Genomic DNA, 15524 nt, shown 5'->3' on the forward strand with positions numbered 1-15524 from the left:
CGGGGCCCTGCTCGCCCGGCTTCGGGGCCTCCCCGGTGGAGAGAGCCGGTAGATGTACTTTCTTGGGCCAAGCCTGTGGTATGAGGCCGTCACGGTGCCCTGTTTGGCCGAAGTGGAAGGATGCAGAAGCGCCGTGTGCTCTGAATCTAATGCTTAAGTAGTCTGCCTGTCCCTCTGTCAGTGTGCGCGGCCACCCGGCGCAGTCACTGCCCTTTGGTCCTGGTGGGTGAGCAAGGCTTCGCTTCTGCGCTCTGAAAATGTGACTGCAGCAAGTCGTCAGTCTGTGGCAAGTGGGGCATCTCCTGCTGGTAAAGAGGGAGCGATGGCAGAGATTGGTGGGGGTGTGGAAGGAAAATCAGTTCTGGTGGAATATAGGATGGTCAAATTCCCACATGACAACCTTTTTACCTCCTTAAAATGGCAGTGTTTCTCACCCAGGAGCTGTTGGATTGACGTGGCCCACATGGGTATTTGTTTTCCAAAGGGAGATGTTCTGAAAACTTAAAGAGTTGTCAGCAGTGCCACTTGTGTGAAGTTGGGATGATCCCATGACTCACCTTGTCTTAGACTGGCTTTTGAGATTGGCCTGGTTTAACTTGTTTAAAGAGTTTTATTTATTCTTCTCACAAAACAAGTCATCAGGGAAATTCAGGTGATCTTTTCTCCAACAGTATCCATTTGCTTACAAATTTTTCTAAGTTTCTATTTTGCTAGGGCTTTTCCAGGCAGGCTAAAGAATTTGCAGAGCAGCAGTTTGGGTTCCCTCGCTCTGGGGTACAGGTGCAGCATAGCCTTTTCATTCAGAGACTTGAATTCTGTGGGTGTCTGATGACTTGCTGGCTGTGGCATCGTCAGGGCTGTGTGATGGAGGGAGCTAGGTGCCCCCATTTTGTTTGGAGGGGGTGGAAGATCTTTTCACACAAAGTCCTGCCATCATTACACCTTGTCTTGTTGCAGGTTGGCCTTCAGCAAGAATGGTGGTGTGGAGATGGAAGGGGGAAACCTTCCTGGAAAAATTCGTCAGCTGTTCTGGCTCTCTTAGAAAATCTAACCTGACTTTTTTTTTTTTTTTTTTTTTTTTTTAGGGGGATAAGGACTAGTTTATTGGGCTGCTAGGAAAGACAAATGTCATTGATAGGTTACAGCAGAACTCTGCATGTCACTTGGGTGGCTGGGGGGCTTTCTCAGTGTGGGAGACTGGGTGGCCGTGAGCTGCCTGCTAAGCTGTAGCTATGGTATCGTGGGCCCTGCTGGCAATTTTCGTACAGCCTAGAGGTTGCACCTGATTTCTTTTGACACTTAGACAGCATTTTAGATATGGACTGGATTAATTATAACCACCATACGTAATGAACATTAAACTGCTTCTTTCAAATCATCATCCTGTTGTTTCTGTACTGTTGTAATTACCCTGACTAGAATTTAACGGTGTGTTGGGCTTTAGTCAATGTGCTTGCCAAGGTAGCCCCCTCACACATGTTGGGTTTGTATGTTCACATGCTCTCTGGAAGTGGTCTGTTGACCTACATGCTGCCAAAGAGCGTTCTGTGCATGGTACCTCCCTTGTAAAACTGAACAGCTAATGCTTTCAAGCAGCTGATTAAAGAAAAATACTGATATTGCCTTTAAAGGCTTTGGATACAATTAGATGCTTGTTAATTGATTTCCTGTTGCGCTTCCTTGTGCTCTCTCTGAAAGCATACTGGCTTTAGGCTAGACTTTTCTCTTTGCCTTGTTAGATAAACCTGAAGAAGGATCCTCTTGACTTCAGGAAGGGAGAAGAGCTGTTCAAGCTCAAGATCATTCTAGGCAGAAGAAGAGGTCATGAACACTTCTCAGGTGGAGATTCAAGGAAGTTTACTAAACAGTAAGGGCTGTTAGGATGGCAACCCCCTCTCTCTTCTTCAGGTGGAGCCTGTTTGGAAGAACACTGTCCCTTCTGGTCCTGCAGTCCTACATGTGTTTGTCTTGGGGCTGGAAAGATTGGCTATGACTGGTACAAAACCTGACAGTGAAGACGACTGGAAGTGAGTGTGTATGGTTTTATTTGATTTCAGGAAGCAAGCTGGAAGTGGTACAACAAGTTCGTGGGCTAAATGGTTGCTAATTATTTCTAACTTGACACTGTCGTCGTGAGCCCTGTACCGCTACTGCTTGCCTGCCTGGAAGAAGCCAGTTTTCTATCAGCTGTTAGATATTTGAATGTGTGCACTGGAGCGCGCATGTCATGCCTGACACACAAGCAGTCTCCTGGCTGCTCAGAGATTATCCCTGAAAGGCTGGAAGATGTGGTGAGGGAGTGTTAACTGATGTTACCCATCTGCTGGACTCTTGTGCATCACCAAGGGCTGTCCATCATCTTTTATGTTCTTTCCCTTCGAGTCTCTGGTTTAAGCAGGTCTTGACTTACTGTGGATGTCTGGGCAAGCTGCTGTGGCTCTGGTCAGCTGTTGTCCATGGTGGGCATCAGTTTGAAGGATGAGGGTTTGTGTTCTGGAGCAAACACACCACCTCACAAGAAGGCCGTGTTGCGTGTGGAAATAAAGACAAAACACAGGTATTCTGACTGTAATTTAAGCAGTATGTCAGCCTGTCTGTGACAAGGAACGCAGATACTTTACCAGGTCGTACCAAGTGATGGCACCTTGTTGAGTCACAGCTGGTTGCAAATACAGTGGTGAATATTCAGTTCTCATTTATTGACTTTTGATGTGGTTATTGCAGGGTCAGTCACGCGCTCTGTGGAGGACTGGGCAGGTTGTTGTGGAATCCACCTTGGTCTTTAAAAGCCAGAGTCTTTAATGAGGCATTCACAGATTGTTTTAACAGTTTTGATGCAACCTGTGTGCAGTTTTGTAGTTAAAAATCCTCTGAAAATGCCTTGCTTATTCCTCCAAGGCTCTGGATATGGATCATCTGTGTTTTCCCCTCCTGCATCTGGGAGGATGAGGCTGCTGAAATGCTGTAAGATGACACCCGATTCCATTCTTTAATACCTCTTCACTGGTACCTTTTAACCCATCTTTCTTGCTTTATGGAGAATGTGCTGGCGTTGCAGATGCCTGACCAGTTGGAAGGGGGCTGGAGAAGGGCCGGATTTGTACAGAAGAATTAGTGTCCGCATGAAACAGGCTAAAAATGGGTAATCACAAGGATCAATCATGATCTTTGCTGTGCTTCTGTTCCTGAAGCAGTAAAACGATCCGTGTTCTTGCATGCAGTCTCATGATGCCCCTATTGCTTTAGCAACCAGTGAGCAATGCACCAGTGTTTTCCGCAGCTCCTTCGTCAGCTCGGCTCTTGTTCCAGTGAGCTCATCTGCAGTGTGGAACAGGGCAGGGAGCACGTGCCCTTGAGATAGCTTTTCTCCTCTGGAGTAGGCTCTTGAAAGAGAATTCCCTGGACATTTTGGGGAGGGGAAAAAAGGAGGCAGATTACTCCTCTCTGAAGCTGAACTGCTTTGTTGTTTGGGAATGATGCTTTAACCAAAGAGCAATTCTAAATAGGAGAAGAGTACCCAGAGTTGTTCCCAGTCCATCACCTTGTTCTCAGTTCATAAGCCATGTGTACTGTGACAATATCAAAACAGAAATATGTTTCTGTATTTCACATATAGCTTTCATTCCTCACCTGCTCTGCAAAGCACAGCAGAGTGGTTGTCTCCGTTACTCCTGTTGTAGTTCTGTAGGGGTTTCAGCCCAACCCTGCTGGTGATGGCCACCACCGCCTGCCATTGACTGGAGCATTCCTTTCCTGCTTTCTCCCCAGCTAGTCACGAGCACCAGACTGGAGCACACATGGGCCAAAGCAGCTGCTTTTGCTGCTTGTTTGTTGCTGGATTATATTTAACCCAGCTCAGAGCCATGTTGCGGTTTGATACATGACTGCTTTTGCTGGCCCAACAAGGATGGGCGATGAGGAAGGCAAGACGGCCTCATCCAGCCACAGTGCTGGTTCAGGCTCGGGCTGTGCTGTCAGTCCGTCCCTCAGCATACTGTGGTGGTGAGTGTCTGGCTGAGTAAATAGAAAGAACTCCATTTCTGTCACTTCACTGTTAACTCTAATAACGATGAGAAGCCTAAATGGACATCTGATTGCTTTCTGTTAATGAACATTGTATAGTGCAGCCCTTGTCACTTGTGCATCACATCCATGTGTTGGTTTTGCATGGTCATGGGATTAGGATGCTGGCTTAGGGTTAGGGTTACAGAGAAGTAGTTATGACTGGAGCAGTCCGGTGCTTAATGCTGGTGCGTTTATGATAATAAAACCCCCACCATGTTAAACAGTTTGGTGTCATCTAATGCCTCGGAGAAGCCTTGGGTTCCAATTCGGTTTTGTGTGGGACAAACAATGAGTCAGGCTTGGCCATTCTGGGTGTCCCTGTGGTGTTTTTCCAGCCACTGTCAAGTTTTCCTCCACAACAATTTCTCTTAGAACCACTGCTTGTACTTCATCTACTTTAGCTATGTCACCTGTTCGTGTTCTCTTTTATCGAATGCTGTCCAATGTTTTGTGCAGATTTACTCTGGGGAAGTAAAGTCACAGTTTTTCTTTCCTCTGGCATTTTTCTCATATCACCTCCTTGTTTATGGTATGATTTTTTTTTTTTCCTCATAAGTGTGTCACTGCATTCTCCTGAGGGGATTTCTGTTTGTAGCAGTTCTGTGGAGGCTTAATCCAAAGATTTTTTGCCTTTTTTTTTTTTTCCCTGCCAAAGAGGATGGTGCTTAGCATCCCCCTTGTGTCCATAGCTACAGAGCTTTGTGTCAAGCTGGCCTTGCAATACCTGCGTAAGGTAGGTGGTCGAGGTTGGTTTATAGACTGGGGGGACGTGTGGGAGCAGGGTTCAAGAGGCATGGTAGTCTGGCTGGAAGCATACAGCTGTCTGAAACTGGAAATAAAACACAGAGGTGGTGCTGCAGCAGGATTTTAATGCGTAGAAAATGTATACAAGCCTTTCAGAAACATTAAAAATCCTATCAGTCTTGTGCTAGGTGTGGGACATTACAGTGACTAGCAAAGAGGACGCCACATTTTTTTTCCTTCTTTACGTTTCTCTGTCCTTTTAGTCCTTGGTGTGATATTTACAAAGTGCTTTCTTAAAATGTTTTGTCTTCAGCTTAGGCAAACTGACTTGATAGTGACTGGTTGAGCAGAATAACGCATAACTGTTCTTACTTGACAGCTCTGAACTTAATGTGGTGTTCTAGCAACTGGCTTCTGAAAGCTTGCAATAGAATATCTTTTTAGCTGCTAACTACTGTTTTGTAGATTTGTGAAGACAGTAGTTTTTAGTGGAGCAAAGACAGTGTGGCAGGTGCCTTGAACATGCTAGTTATGTGTCTCTGTTGTTCCAGTTGTGTGAGAGACCTTTCCATCCCAAGGTGCTGGAGAGGCTGCCAGGTGATGCTGTCCTGGCCAGCTGGCACCCCGCAGGCATGGGCTTTCAGTGGTGGTGAGCAGTCCTCACCTGCTGGGGCTTTGTCCTCTGCGCATGGGATGCAGAACTTCTTCCACAAAAATGCTCTGCTCTGAATTTTTGGAATAAAGGTTGCTGAGATGAGTCGAGCCTCAGGATGTCTCGTTCACGGCATACCAAATCAGCGTGAGCAGGGAGCTGTCTGACTCTGATCCCAGGTAATCAGCTGCTGCGGTACTGAGACATCCTGCGCAAGCATTGTCTTCACAGCTAACCAGATAAAATGCTTCAAGACACAATCCTACTTGACCGACATAAAATGTGAAATCTGTTCCTAAGCCCTAGTGTTTGTCGTGCTTTTCTGAACCTTAGTATAAGCATAAACCACCACGGTGTATCTCAGGTGGAGAGGCTACGTCAAGCTAGCTGTGCTTGGAGATTATATGCAGATTAGCTTTTTAATTTATTGCTTCTGGGAGGGGAGGGAAAAGGTTGCTTATCATTTGGAGCACCTACATTTTGTTATGCTGATTCTGTAGGATAGATTCTAGTTAGATTCTGGACCTGTGCTGAAGTTGATTGCTGTATCTGGAAAGAAGGACATGTTTCTATAATATAAACATCTGGATGCTTGTAAGCTGAGCTCAGCAATAGCTGAGCACTACCGTTGTCATTAAAGCACTACCATCTGTGCAGAGTAAGAAGAGCCTTTCTTGAAGCATAAAGGAAAAAAGCCTTAATGGAAAAAAAGAGCCATTCATGAAAAGCCTTCCATTTCAGAGTAACTCATGCTTGCTCCTAGCAAGAGGGACTGCAGATCTTTCCATAATGCCTCCATAACCATTCAGATGACTAGTTACTGCTTCTGTAATGACTCGTTTTAAAACAAATTTTATGCTGTCTATGCATTGCACCTAGGGAAGGGAATGTACGTTTGGCTCAGTCCTTTCATCATGTGCATGAAAAACCCCACTCTGAAACTTCAAGGGAAATGGCTTGGGTGGAGCCTTTTATTTTAATTCTCTCCTGATACTTATTTCTCTGAAACTGTAATTCTGTGAAGTTCATATTTGAAAGTGTTTTCCTGAGATCTTTCTAGTAGGAAGCTACATTTGTGGTGCTCTTGTACATCTGAATCAGTTTGGTTGACTTTGCCGTTTATTCAGGGCTCCAGAATCCCAGTGATCTTGCATGTGCTTTGTCTCCTGAAATTTGCACTGTAGTGCACCACCTTAAAGATGAACGAAACAAATCTGTGGTGAAGCTTTCAGAGCTGAAGTTCAGCTTAGTCAGTCCCAGGGCTTCTGTCTTCCAGGCAACCATGTTTCTGCTTTTAGAACTGTCAGTGTTATTAGTTAAATTCCACATCAAGGCATACAGTTTCTAGCACTCACAGTAAAGGCTTTGTGTGGTTCTTGCCCTGGGATATGGGAGTGAAAGAGGGGAGGGAAGGCAGGCTTTGCCCAACAGGAGCCCCTCTGGCTGTCCAGGGTTCTGCAGTGGGAGGAAGCCTCATCCTTCTCTGAGCGGGTGGATGGTGTTTGTGGGACTGCCGCAGTGGCCACCAGTAGTACAGGGAAGGAGTGAACTAGCAAGTATTTTCTATGTCTAGTGCTCTTTTATACTTGTGAATTAAAAACTGCACAGACCAGCTGTTCTCTGCTAAGCAGTCATTTAGAGGGTTGGGTTTTTTTTCATTCCCTTGTGTGTTGTTTTTTTTTTTTTTTTTTTTTTTTCTAGGAAACTACTTTGCAAGTCACTTCTTTATGGGAGGCGAGAAGTTTGACACCCCTCACCCTGAGGGCTACCTTTTTGGCGAGAACATGGATCTAAACTTCCTTGGGAATAGACCTGTTCAGGCAAGTTCCTATATGCTGTGTATTTTAACCATTTGTTTTCTGCCTGGTTTGGAAAATCCTGTTTAGATCTTGTAGAGGAGGCTAGCACAGACTTAAGAGACCCTTGCTGCTTGGGGAGTGTCATTCCAGTCTGTGGGACAAGAGTGTTCCCCCACCCCATGTCCCAGCTTGCTGGCTGCCATAGCTGTTCAGATGCAAGCAGAGTTTTTTGAAGAAGTAGTATGCACCTTCTAGGCTTATTTTTACTTAGGGCAGAAGGAAGAAGTAATGGGGGAAGGACAGGGACTCAGGAGCACAGCTTTTGGGATGAATTCTGATTGCCTGCCTGAGCAAGTGTAAAACATGCTGCAGAGAGGGGAAGGCTGGGAAGCAGATCCACTCTCAGAGCCTGAACTTCATAGGGCTTCTGGGTGCATTGGATGGATTTCAGCCAGTGTTCAATGTGTGATGTTCTCTGTATAAACGAATGGCCTGACTAGGCATAAGGCTGTGTTAAGGCAGATCTTGATATTTGGTGATTTTTGTTTGCCTTGTAACCTAGGTGGGCTGCTCAGAAAGTCTCTCCTCTAGTTTTTCCAGTTAGAAGAACATGGAGATGTTTCTGGGCTCATGTGGTTTATGAAACTGTGAAAAGCTACCTTCTGGAGTGATTGGCTGGTTCTTTTGTTGGGAACAGGGAGTAGCACTGTTGTGAGGGACAGACAGGAATTTTACGTGAGTGTTAGGTTTTGGATTTCTTTTTCATCTCAAAACTGCTTAAAAAGAACCAAAAGGTTACAGAGTAGAAGCTGTTTGGAGATGTCTTCAGAGTGCTGGAGAGGAAAAAGAGCTGGTTGCTTTGCCAGCTATTTTCCTAGTTGTTTCTGCAGCTTCAAAATGTGAATATGAAAAACTGATGTCATAGTTTTCATCTTCAAAAAAGCTGTGACTATTAGCTAATTCAAGCTTGTAGTGCTCAGGCAGTTCGGTATCACCCCTGTTTTACAGATGAGGGAAACCGAGGGGAGATGACTCGATGTTTGAATTGAACTGGTGACAAGCGCGTTCTGCTTTCTGAGTTGTTTTCAGGCTGTTAACTAACTGTACCACAGTTAGTTAACAGGACTCTGCAGGGTAAGACAGGGGAGAATCTGGAAAGACCTTGTTCAAGCAGAAAGTGCAGATGAGCAACAGAATTAGGAAGGAGGGACTTTAGATGGAAGTTGTTCTGGATGTAGCAGTGCTATGCAGGCATGGGGATGCTCATCCCATACCCTACACCATGCCTGCATACAGGGCCCGTGCAGGACAGTGGTTAAAAGCTGACCACTTCCCCTTTGCTCTGTGACTAGCAGCCACACAGTGCTCCGACAAAAGTAGAAGACGCGACTTTTAGCTAATATCCCATGTGCCTATGGCTGTAGGGACTAACCTTGCAAAGTAAATTGCCTGCGTGTCTCAGCCTGGGTTTCCTTGCAGACATCCCGGCACTGAATTTCATCATTTCTTCAGAGGGGAGTGGGTGAGAATGCTATTAACACAGTGGGACGTTTGCCAAATAGGTTTAAGAGAGGGAGGCTGTCGTGGTATATAGTTTGCCTATGTAAAGTTAATGCCCTTTGGCAGCTCTGATTAATCTTCAAGGAAAGAACCACTTGAACACAGAGCAGCAAAACTGCTTTCTGGACGTGGGCTGAGTTCTCGCTTTGGAGTAACTGAGGTCTTGAGTCCTCTGTGTAGAGCAGTGCTACCAACCACAGTACCGAGCAGTCAGGGTGCAAGGGAAGTAGTTGCTGCTGCCCTGTCAATTCTCTGGTGCCTTCTGTGGCGTTCTCCTGTTGGTCAGGAAACAGCACATTTTCCCTCGGGCTCTGCCTGTTGCCCCACCAATACACTTCTGTGGCCTGAGGGGACAATGGTGACAGGGTTTTGTCCTGGAGCTGCCCTGAAGTTCAGCTGCAGCAGCATTTGGCTGCCTGATTAGCAGACTCTACATTTCTAAGGAAATGTGTATATTGGTGGTCCCTGGTACTTCTGCTCCATGTCAGTCACTCTCTCTACACCACTGCAGGCCACCTAGTAGATGTGTGTTTGAAGCACCCCAGCTCTAATGAGGCTGCATGGTGGCACTGTTGCTGGATGCATTCAGAGTAACCTTCTGCCTGAAAGCCTGTCCTGGAGCTCTGTACCTTTGTGTCCTGCCTTTGCTCTGATTTGGAGCATGGCTGTGTCTCCACCTATCAAACTTGGCAGCTGTGTGAGTGGATGTTTCAGCTTCAGACTTCGCCGAGCGGGTGGGAGATCCAGCAGGCAGGTCTGCAGCTGTACAGGTTGTGGTCACCACAGTAAGCAGTTTCCTTTGCATTTCTCACTGGAGATTCTGTGACCAGTAAGGAGAATTACAGTCTGAAGCATTATCGTTATTTATTTAAAGCACAATCTGTGAGAAGGTCTCTTGACTGTAGAATAGAATGAGGCCCCCTATCCTTGTCTCTTTCTTTTCCAGAACATTTGCCCCATTGTTTCAGAATAAAAAGAGTTTTCCCCCAGTAATCCAGGGCTTCGGCATGCTGATTAGCAGTCAAGTAACTGTTTGTATGCTGTAACACACATGAAAGAGCTGCATTTCTTCTGCTCAAACTGGAGGTGGTTTCCTTAGTGGAAGTAAAAGCTTGTGAGAGCAAGGCTTTCCAGACTGAGAACTCAGGGTGCAGAAAAAGAGCTTGTGAAAATTCCCTTTCTTAAATTGTGTACTCCCAATATGAGCTATTGCTGGGCCAATGCAGGGTTTTCACCCTGAAACATGCTTGATTTATCTGTAAATAGAATTCTCTATTACTGTTCTGTGCAGCTGCTCTACTGAGCACCCTTAAAGGTAGACATTTCTTGGTTTGGGCAAATTGTATGCCAGGTAACATGCTGCTGCCTTTTATAGTATAATAATAGGAGAATTATTTGCCTTTTTGTTCCAGTTTCCCTATGTAACTCCAGCTCCACATGAGCCAGTGAAGACACTGAGAAGTTTGGTGAATATCCGCAAAGACTCTCTCCGACTTGTGAGGTACTGTTATTGCCTGAACCTTTCGTTTTATTCAATCCAGCTATCTGTCATCCAGAGACAAACTGTGTTTGATTAGGTTTTGGAGAAATAGCTGAATTCCAGATCCTTGTTGCTAGATAAGTCCAGAGGTCTCTGTGTTCCCTTGTGATCAGAGCTTTCAGGTGGTTTATATGCTCTTTATCCCTACACTTGAGCAATCTGTGTTTCCAAACAGGACCAGCAAGGTATCTGTCTCTACAGGACAGACTAGAGTGGTAAACAAAACCATGAAATCATTAGCATGAACGGAAGATATCAGTCAGGTCAGTAAACCCTGCAGGCAGATTCCTTTCTGCATTCTTGTGCAAGGAGAAGCCGGAAAGTAGCTGATTCTGGTGCAAGTCACAGGCCAGGAAGACTGATTGGTCTTGAGTGAAATTCCTCAGGTTCTTCCTGCTGCCAAGATGAAGTTTGGTCCGAGTGTTATGCATTCGTTTAGATAGCTTATGTCCCATGCACAGGGGAAGGAGGTCTGGATAATCATGGAGACCTGTAACCTTTCACTGCTCTACACTGAGATCTAAATCAGCACTAGCTAGATTAAACGCAATGGCTAACACTTCGACCTGCGGCTGCCCTCTTTCAAACAGATGGCTGAAGTACAAGGGCTCAGCGTACAGTGCTTTGTTTTGGTCTGAGTGACTGGGCAGATGTCCAGGCAGAGTGTTTCTCAAAGATCCTTGAGTCGCTCTGAATTCTGCGTTTCAGGCGCAGGGCTGGAGTACTGGCAGGGGCCCAGCTCAACTCTCAGCCAAGGTGATTCTGAGAGCATGGCGTAATGTGAGTAATTTGAGTCATAACCACACAAACCCCTCAGTTTGTTTTTATGTGAAAAATGAAGGTTGTTTTGGTTTGGTTTGTTGTTGTTGTTGTTTTTTTTTTTTTTAATGAGCAATACCTGTGGTTTCAAAACTGATTGAACAGGAAAAGAGGGAAGAACTTCTGTAAAAAGTAACCATTGGTAAGCTGCTCTGAATGCTGTCTGGCTTTTTCAGCTAAAGGGTGAAGTACTTTTCTAGGAAAAAGTCTTGCTTTCCTCCCACGCTTGCTGTGGAAAGGGTATTTTGTTCTCCTTGCAGGCATCCACGTAAACAGTGTAACATCTCATGGAAGCCAAATGCGAAGTGGCTTTCTCACTGGCACAGCGCTTGCTATCAGTGGGGGAGTTGGTGGGGTTTAGTACGTGCAGTTCTGTCATTCTGCTTTCTGTGGTTGCACGTCTGTCCCCCCAAGCAGAGTTGCAGCTCTGCACTATTTGAAGTGTAGTGTCCATGCACCTTGACAGTGCCTAGGTTTGCATCTCTCTAATTCCTGGTAATATTGGTTCTTTCTCTGCCTCGTGAGCTCTCACAGCCTCTTGTGCTGTTGTGTTAGTGCTGACGACAACACCGCCACCATTACTCTATTTAATTTTGTACTGATGTAAACCCAAAATGAGATTTTAATTGCCAGGCCCCAAGGGCACATTCTGTCTTGTGCTTTTCTACTGTTCTGGACTAGAGGCTTTTTCTTTCTCCCTCTGTGCACGTAAAGACACTTTGTGCCCTCTCCAGCTTGGCTTATTCGCAACTAGTGGTTGAGGCTTGCGCATTCTTTCCAGAACTAGTTAAGTTTAATTTACCATCTCCTCCACCAAAAATAAAATGATGCTGAGCTGAGTGTAAAGTAGGTTCTGATGGTAAAGTCCTCACAAGCATTTTCATTTTCCTTGTGTTTAACTGAAAATTCATTGTTCGCCTGTGAAAGAGGGTGTTGATCCATAATTTGGAGTGTAGGGCTTTATGGAAGAATATGAGGAATTGTCCACTCTGGGCTTCCTCCCTGGCAATGACCAGACAAAATTCTGAGCTTTGCCAAATCCTGAATATTTGCAGCAGCTTTGGAGAGAAGCAATAAACCTGTGTATATTGGTGTTGGAAGTTCTGACTCTTTGACACCTTGTGTGAGTGCTTGATTTCTAGCAGGACGAGACTCTCTGAACCTCAGAGGAGGGTAGCATGAGCTTTGCTGTTAACCACTAACAGAAAAAGACTGCCTCATGTCTGTCCTGTGTCCCTCTTCTGGCCCTGGACTGGAAGCTTTATTTCAGAGCTGAAGTACCTGATAGGCTGGTACTGGCTGTTTACTCATATCTTGAAAGCACTTCCAGGAAGATCAACTCATGAGGCAGTGTGTTTCATGGAAGAGTTACATCCTGGGACAGTCTCTCTGCTTCAGTGTGGGCATTGGACTTTGGGTAGCATCATGGAACAAAAGTGCTGAAGGAATCAGCAATTGTAGTGGTGTGGGAAAGTGTCGGAAGCGGCAGTAATATCATGGAGAGTAGTGAGACTGACAAGCATTTTGGATAAGGGCCTGAGAGGGAGGCCTTTGTCCAAATAAAGATAAGCATGGGGACCAAATTAGGAGAAGAGAGTGACCAAGGGGAGACAGCACCCTGGGGTTGACCTTGATCCCTGGAGAGGTTCATCCCATGGTGGAGGTGCTGGGACTGCCTGCTCTGCAGCCCTGGATAGTGCAGAACCCCCAATAGGAAAACCTCTGTTTGATGATGATCTCCCCCCATTAAAATCAATGCTGACAGAGATGTTGGCTAGTTCTTAATTTTGTTTAGTGCCTGCTCTAACACTGTTGCAATGCATATCTCACAATACTAAGTCAAGCAATACTTAACGTTTATCCTGCATGTCTACTAAGTTGTTGGTCAAACTTTTTAATCTCCTCAAGGGATGGAATTGGGTTCATCTCGACCTATTTCTATAAAATTGTCATGGCTGCTGTTAATTATATTTTTATCTTTTAATTCTTTAACAGACAAACAAAAAGTTCCAGCATTTTCCATTGTTTTATCCAGAAGTGATGTCAGACCAAGTGGCCTCTGCTCTCTTGGTCATCCTGCTTTGCCTTTCTCATCATAACATTGGATCAGCTATATGTTCTCAAAGGTGGTCAGTGTCTTCTGCTCTGTACACGTGATTGTGAAGACTATGTGATTAACTTGTGTGCATGACCGAAAGGCACACTTAGCAAAGTCACTGCTTTCTAAATTTGTGCATGTATCTGTGGCCACTTCACATCAACACTGTCTGTAGGACTTGACTAAAACTTCACTGTACACTGTAAACTTCAAGTGCAGGTGGAGACAGAAGAGCTCTTGAACTACCTGAACCACCTCCTTGTCTGCCATGTCCCTTGCAAAGAAAGGAGGAATGCAAAATGTGACTTTGTCCTGTTACTCACTTGAAGTTACATCCCACCGTTCGTGCACCTTAGGGTGGAACACGAGATGTCTCTGCTTCTCAAAGTATGCACCAAAGCAGTCCTTGCTTGTTCCTTGGTCCAGCTACCATCCGGCATAGTTGCTTATGCAGTCCCTTCTCACCTGAACTTGATGTGTGGCAGATGATTTTCTTAATCTCCAGCACCAGGCATGTTGCAACAGGAAGATGTGTACACAGCCTTGCTGTGACTGTCACCATTTAGGCACGTGTACCTTGCCCCCTGCTCGAGTCATGCTGTTCCAGGCAGACAGCACTCTGCCTGTGCTTCTTCCCAGCAGATGCATCCTCCAGAAACCTTCTCTTAGGCACTGTAGTTGGTAATGGCCCCTCAGTGGTTTCCTAGGGCAACAGATCTATTCCAACCTAGGTTTAACCCCTTTTCTCCTTGAAAGGATGGAAGCACATTCTGAGTGCTGGCAGGGAGGTGCAGAGGTGAAGCTGGGAGCAAGAGGGTGATCTGCGAACCCATATGCTTTGTGTGACTTCACTGAGAAGACAAAACAGCCAATGGTTTTACTGATGACATGTTGCTTTTGTGTGATCCGCCCTCCCCCACCTTGTTACTTGGGACTGTTATAGGTATCTAGATCTGTGTTGTCGATCTGTAGCTCACCTGTGTGTTGGGCATCTCTGTTTTAATACCTGCCTTTATACGCAGTGAGTATAAGTCTATAAAGTAGCCTTCACCAGTGCCTGTCTGGAAGGGGTGCTAGTTCTCCTATACCGTGCTTCTTCTGGAGGAAGTGGCAAGTGTGTCATATCCTGGATCCTTCGCTGCTGACCTCAGATCAACGGAGGGCAGCGAAGCATGAGATAATTTGCAGAAGCTTGTGCTGCTGTTTTCTTGGACACGCACAACACTTGTGGGTGGATTGTTGCCATTTGTGTTCTTGGGTCAGTCCAGCACAAAATGTTGATGCTACCCTCGTGTTTTCTAGGCAAACCTGCCCTGCTGGCTAGAGCGTTTCTAGTTTGCAGCCTTCAAGTGCCATGATTTTATTCTTTGAATGCAGCTAGCTTGTGTGAAAATACCATCTTGCTCTATACTGTCTATTTTATCCAGGCTGCTGAAGTTGTTCAGACTCTCAGTTCTTGGGATTTGTCCTTTTTATATTAGCATGTTGGGTGTATTCTAGCTTGATTTGCAGTTCTGACCTAGGTGAACCTCCGGCAAAAGTCTTGTTTGGAGCTCTCCAAGTCCTTCAGACAGGAATGCAAGTGTATGCTATAGTGACTCACCAGGGTTACATTAGTACAAGTACGTGTGTCAGGTATTTGATTATACTGCTCTTAAGTCTTATTTTGTACCTTCTATATTAAATTACTGAAGTTGAACACTTCATTCTTGTTCAGTGTGATGTTAAGTAAAATTCATGCTGGAGCCCTCTTAATTAGGCAGCAGTAAATTTGGTAAATAAAGATTCCCTTGACATTTTTAGATTGAGTTATGGAGGTATGCCTAGCCTATTTCTGAGTATTTTCAACAGTGCAGCATGTTCATCGAGGCTGTTTAATGAAGGGAGAGGCCGGCTGATACTGTGAAGTCGGGGATGGTGCCAAGCTTTTCCTGAATAGCTTAGCTGCTTGGCTTTGACCGTGGCAATTAAGGTAATACTGACAGACAAGCGAGGCTGGAATAGGGCAGCAAATCAAGTAGTGTTGTGCACCTCTCAAAGGCAGCCTGCTGCATTCACCATTCCAGTGCATGAACTAACGGTGGTACCTACAGTTGTAGGATTACTGTGGGATTTGAATTTACGTATGAGAATCTGCTTCTGCCCTGCCGGAGAATCACATCCGTTCAGTCTGTTGCTTTGCACTTCAAGGCAGGGGAGATCTTCTCGTGGTCTGTTGTGTTGGCTGCTTGTTCCAGGATTTGCTGG

General features: G+C 45.4%; 1 protein-coding gene across 4 annotated transcripts in view; it reads left to right on the plus strand.

Annotated features, from left to right (window-relative positions):
* MGRN1 (mahogunin ring finger 1) overlaps positions 1–15524 on the plus strand; it is a 58393-nt gene that overhangs the window by 380 nt on the left and 42489 nt on the right. For all 4 annotated transcript variants that reach the window (XR_014269681.1, XM_082490286.1, XM_082490287.1 and 1 more), the window contains exons 2-3: positions 7163–7281; positions 10233–10321. Coding sequence is in view for 3 of the 4 variants with exons in the window: in XM_082490286.1 (XP_082346412.1) it covers positions 7163–7281; positions 10233–10321 (208 nt within the window). In the remaining variant the exon portion in view is untranslated. The remainder of the gene's footprint in view (positions 1–7162; positions 7282–10232; positions 10322–15524) is intronic.

This window comes from Vanellus vanellus (genome assembly GCF_965231255.1).
Source record: "Vanellus vanellus genome assembly, chromosome: 14".
NCBI lineage: Eukaryota > Metazoa > Chordata > Aves > Charadriiformes > Charadriidae > Vanellus > Vanellus vanellus.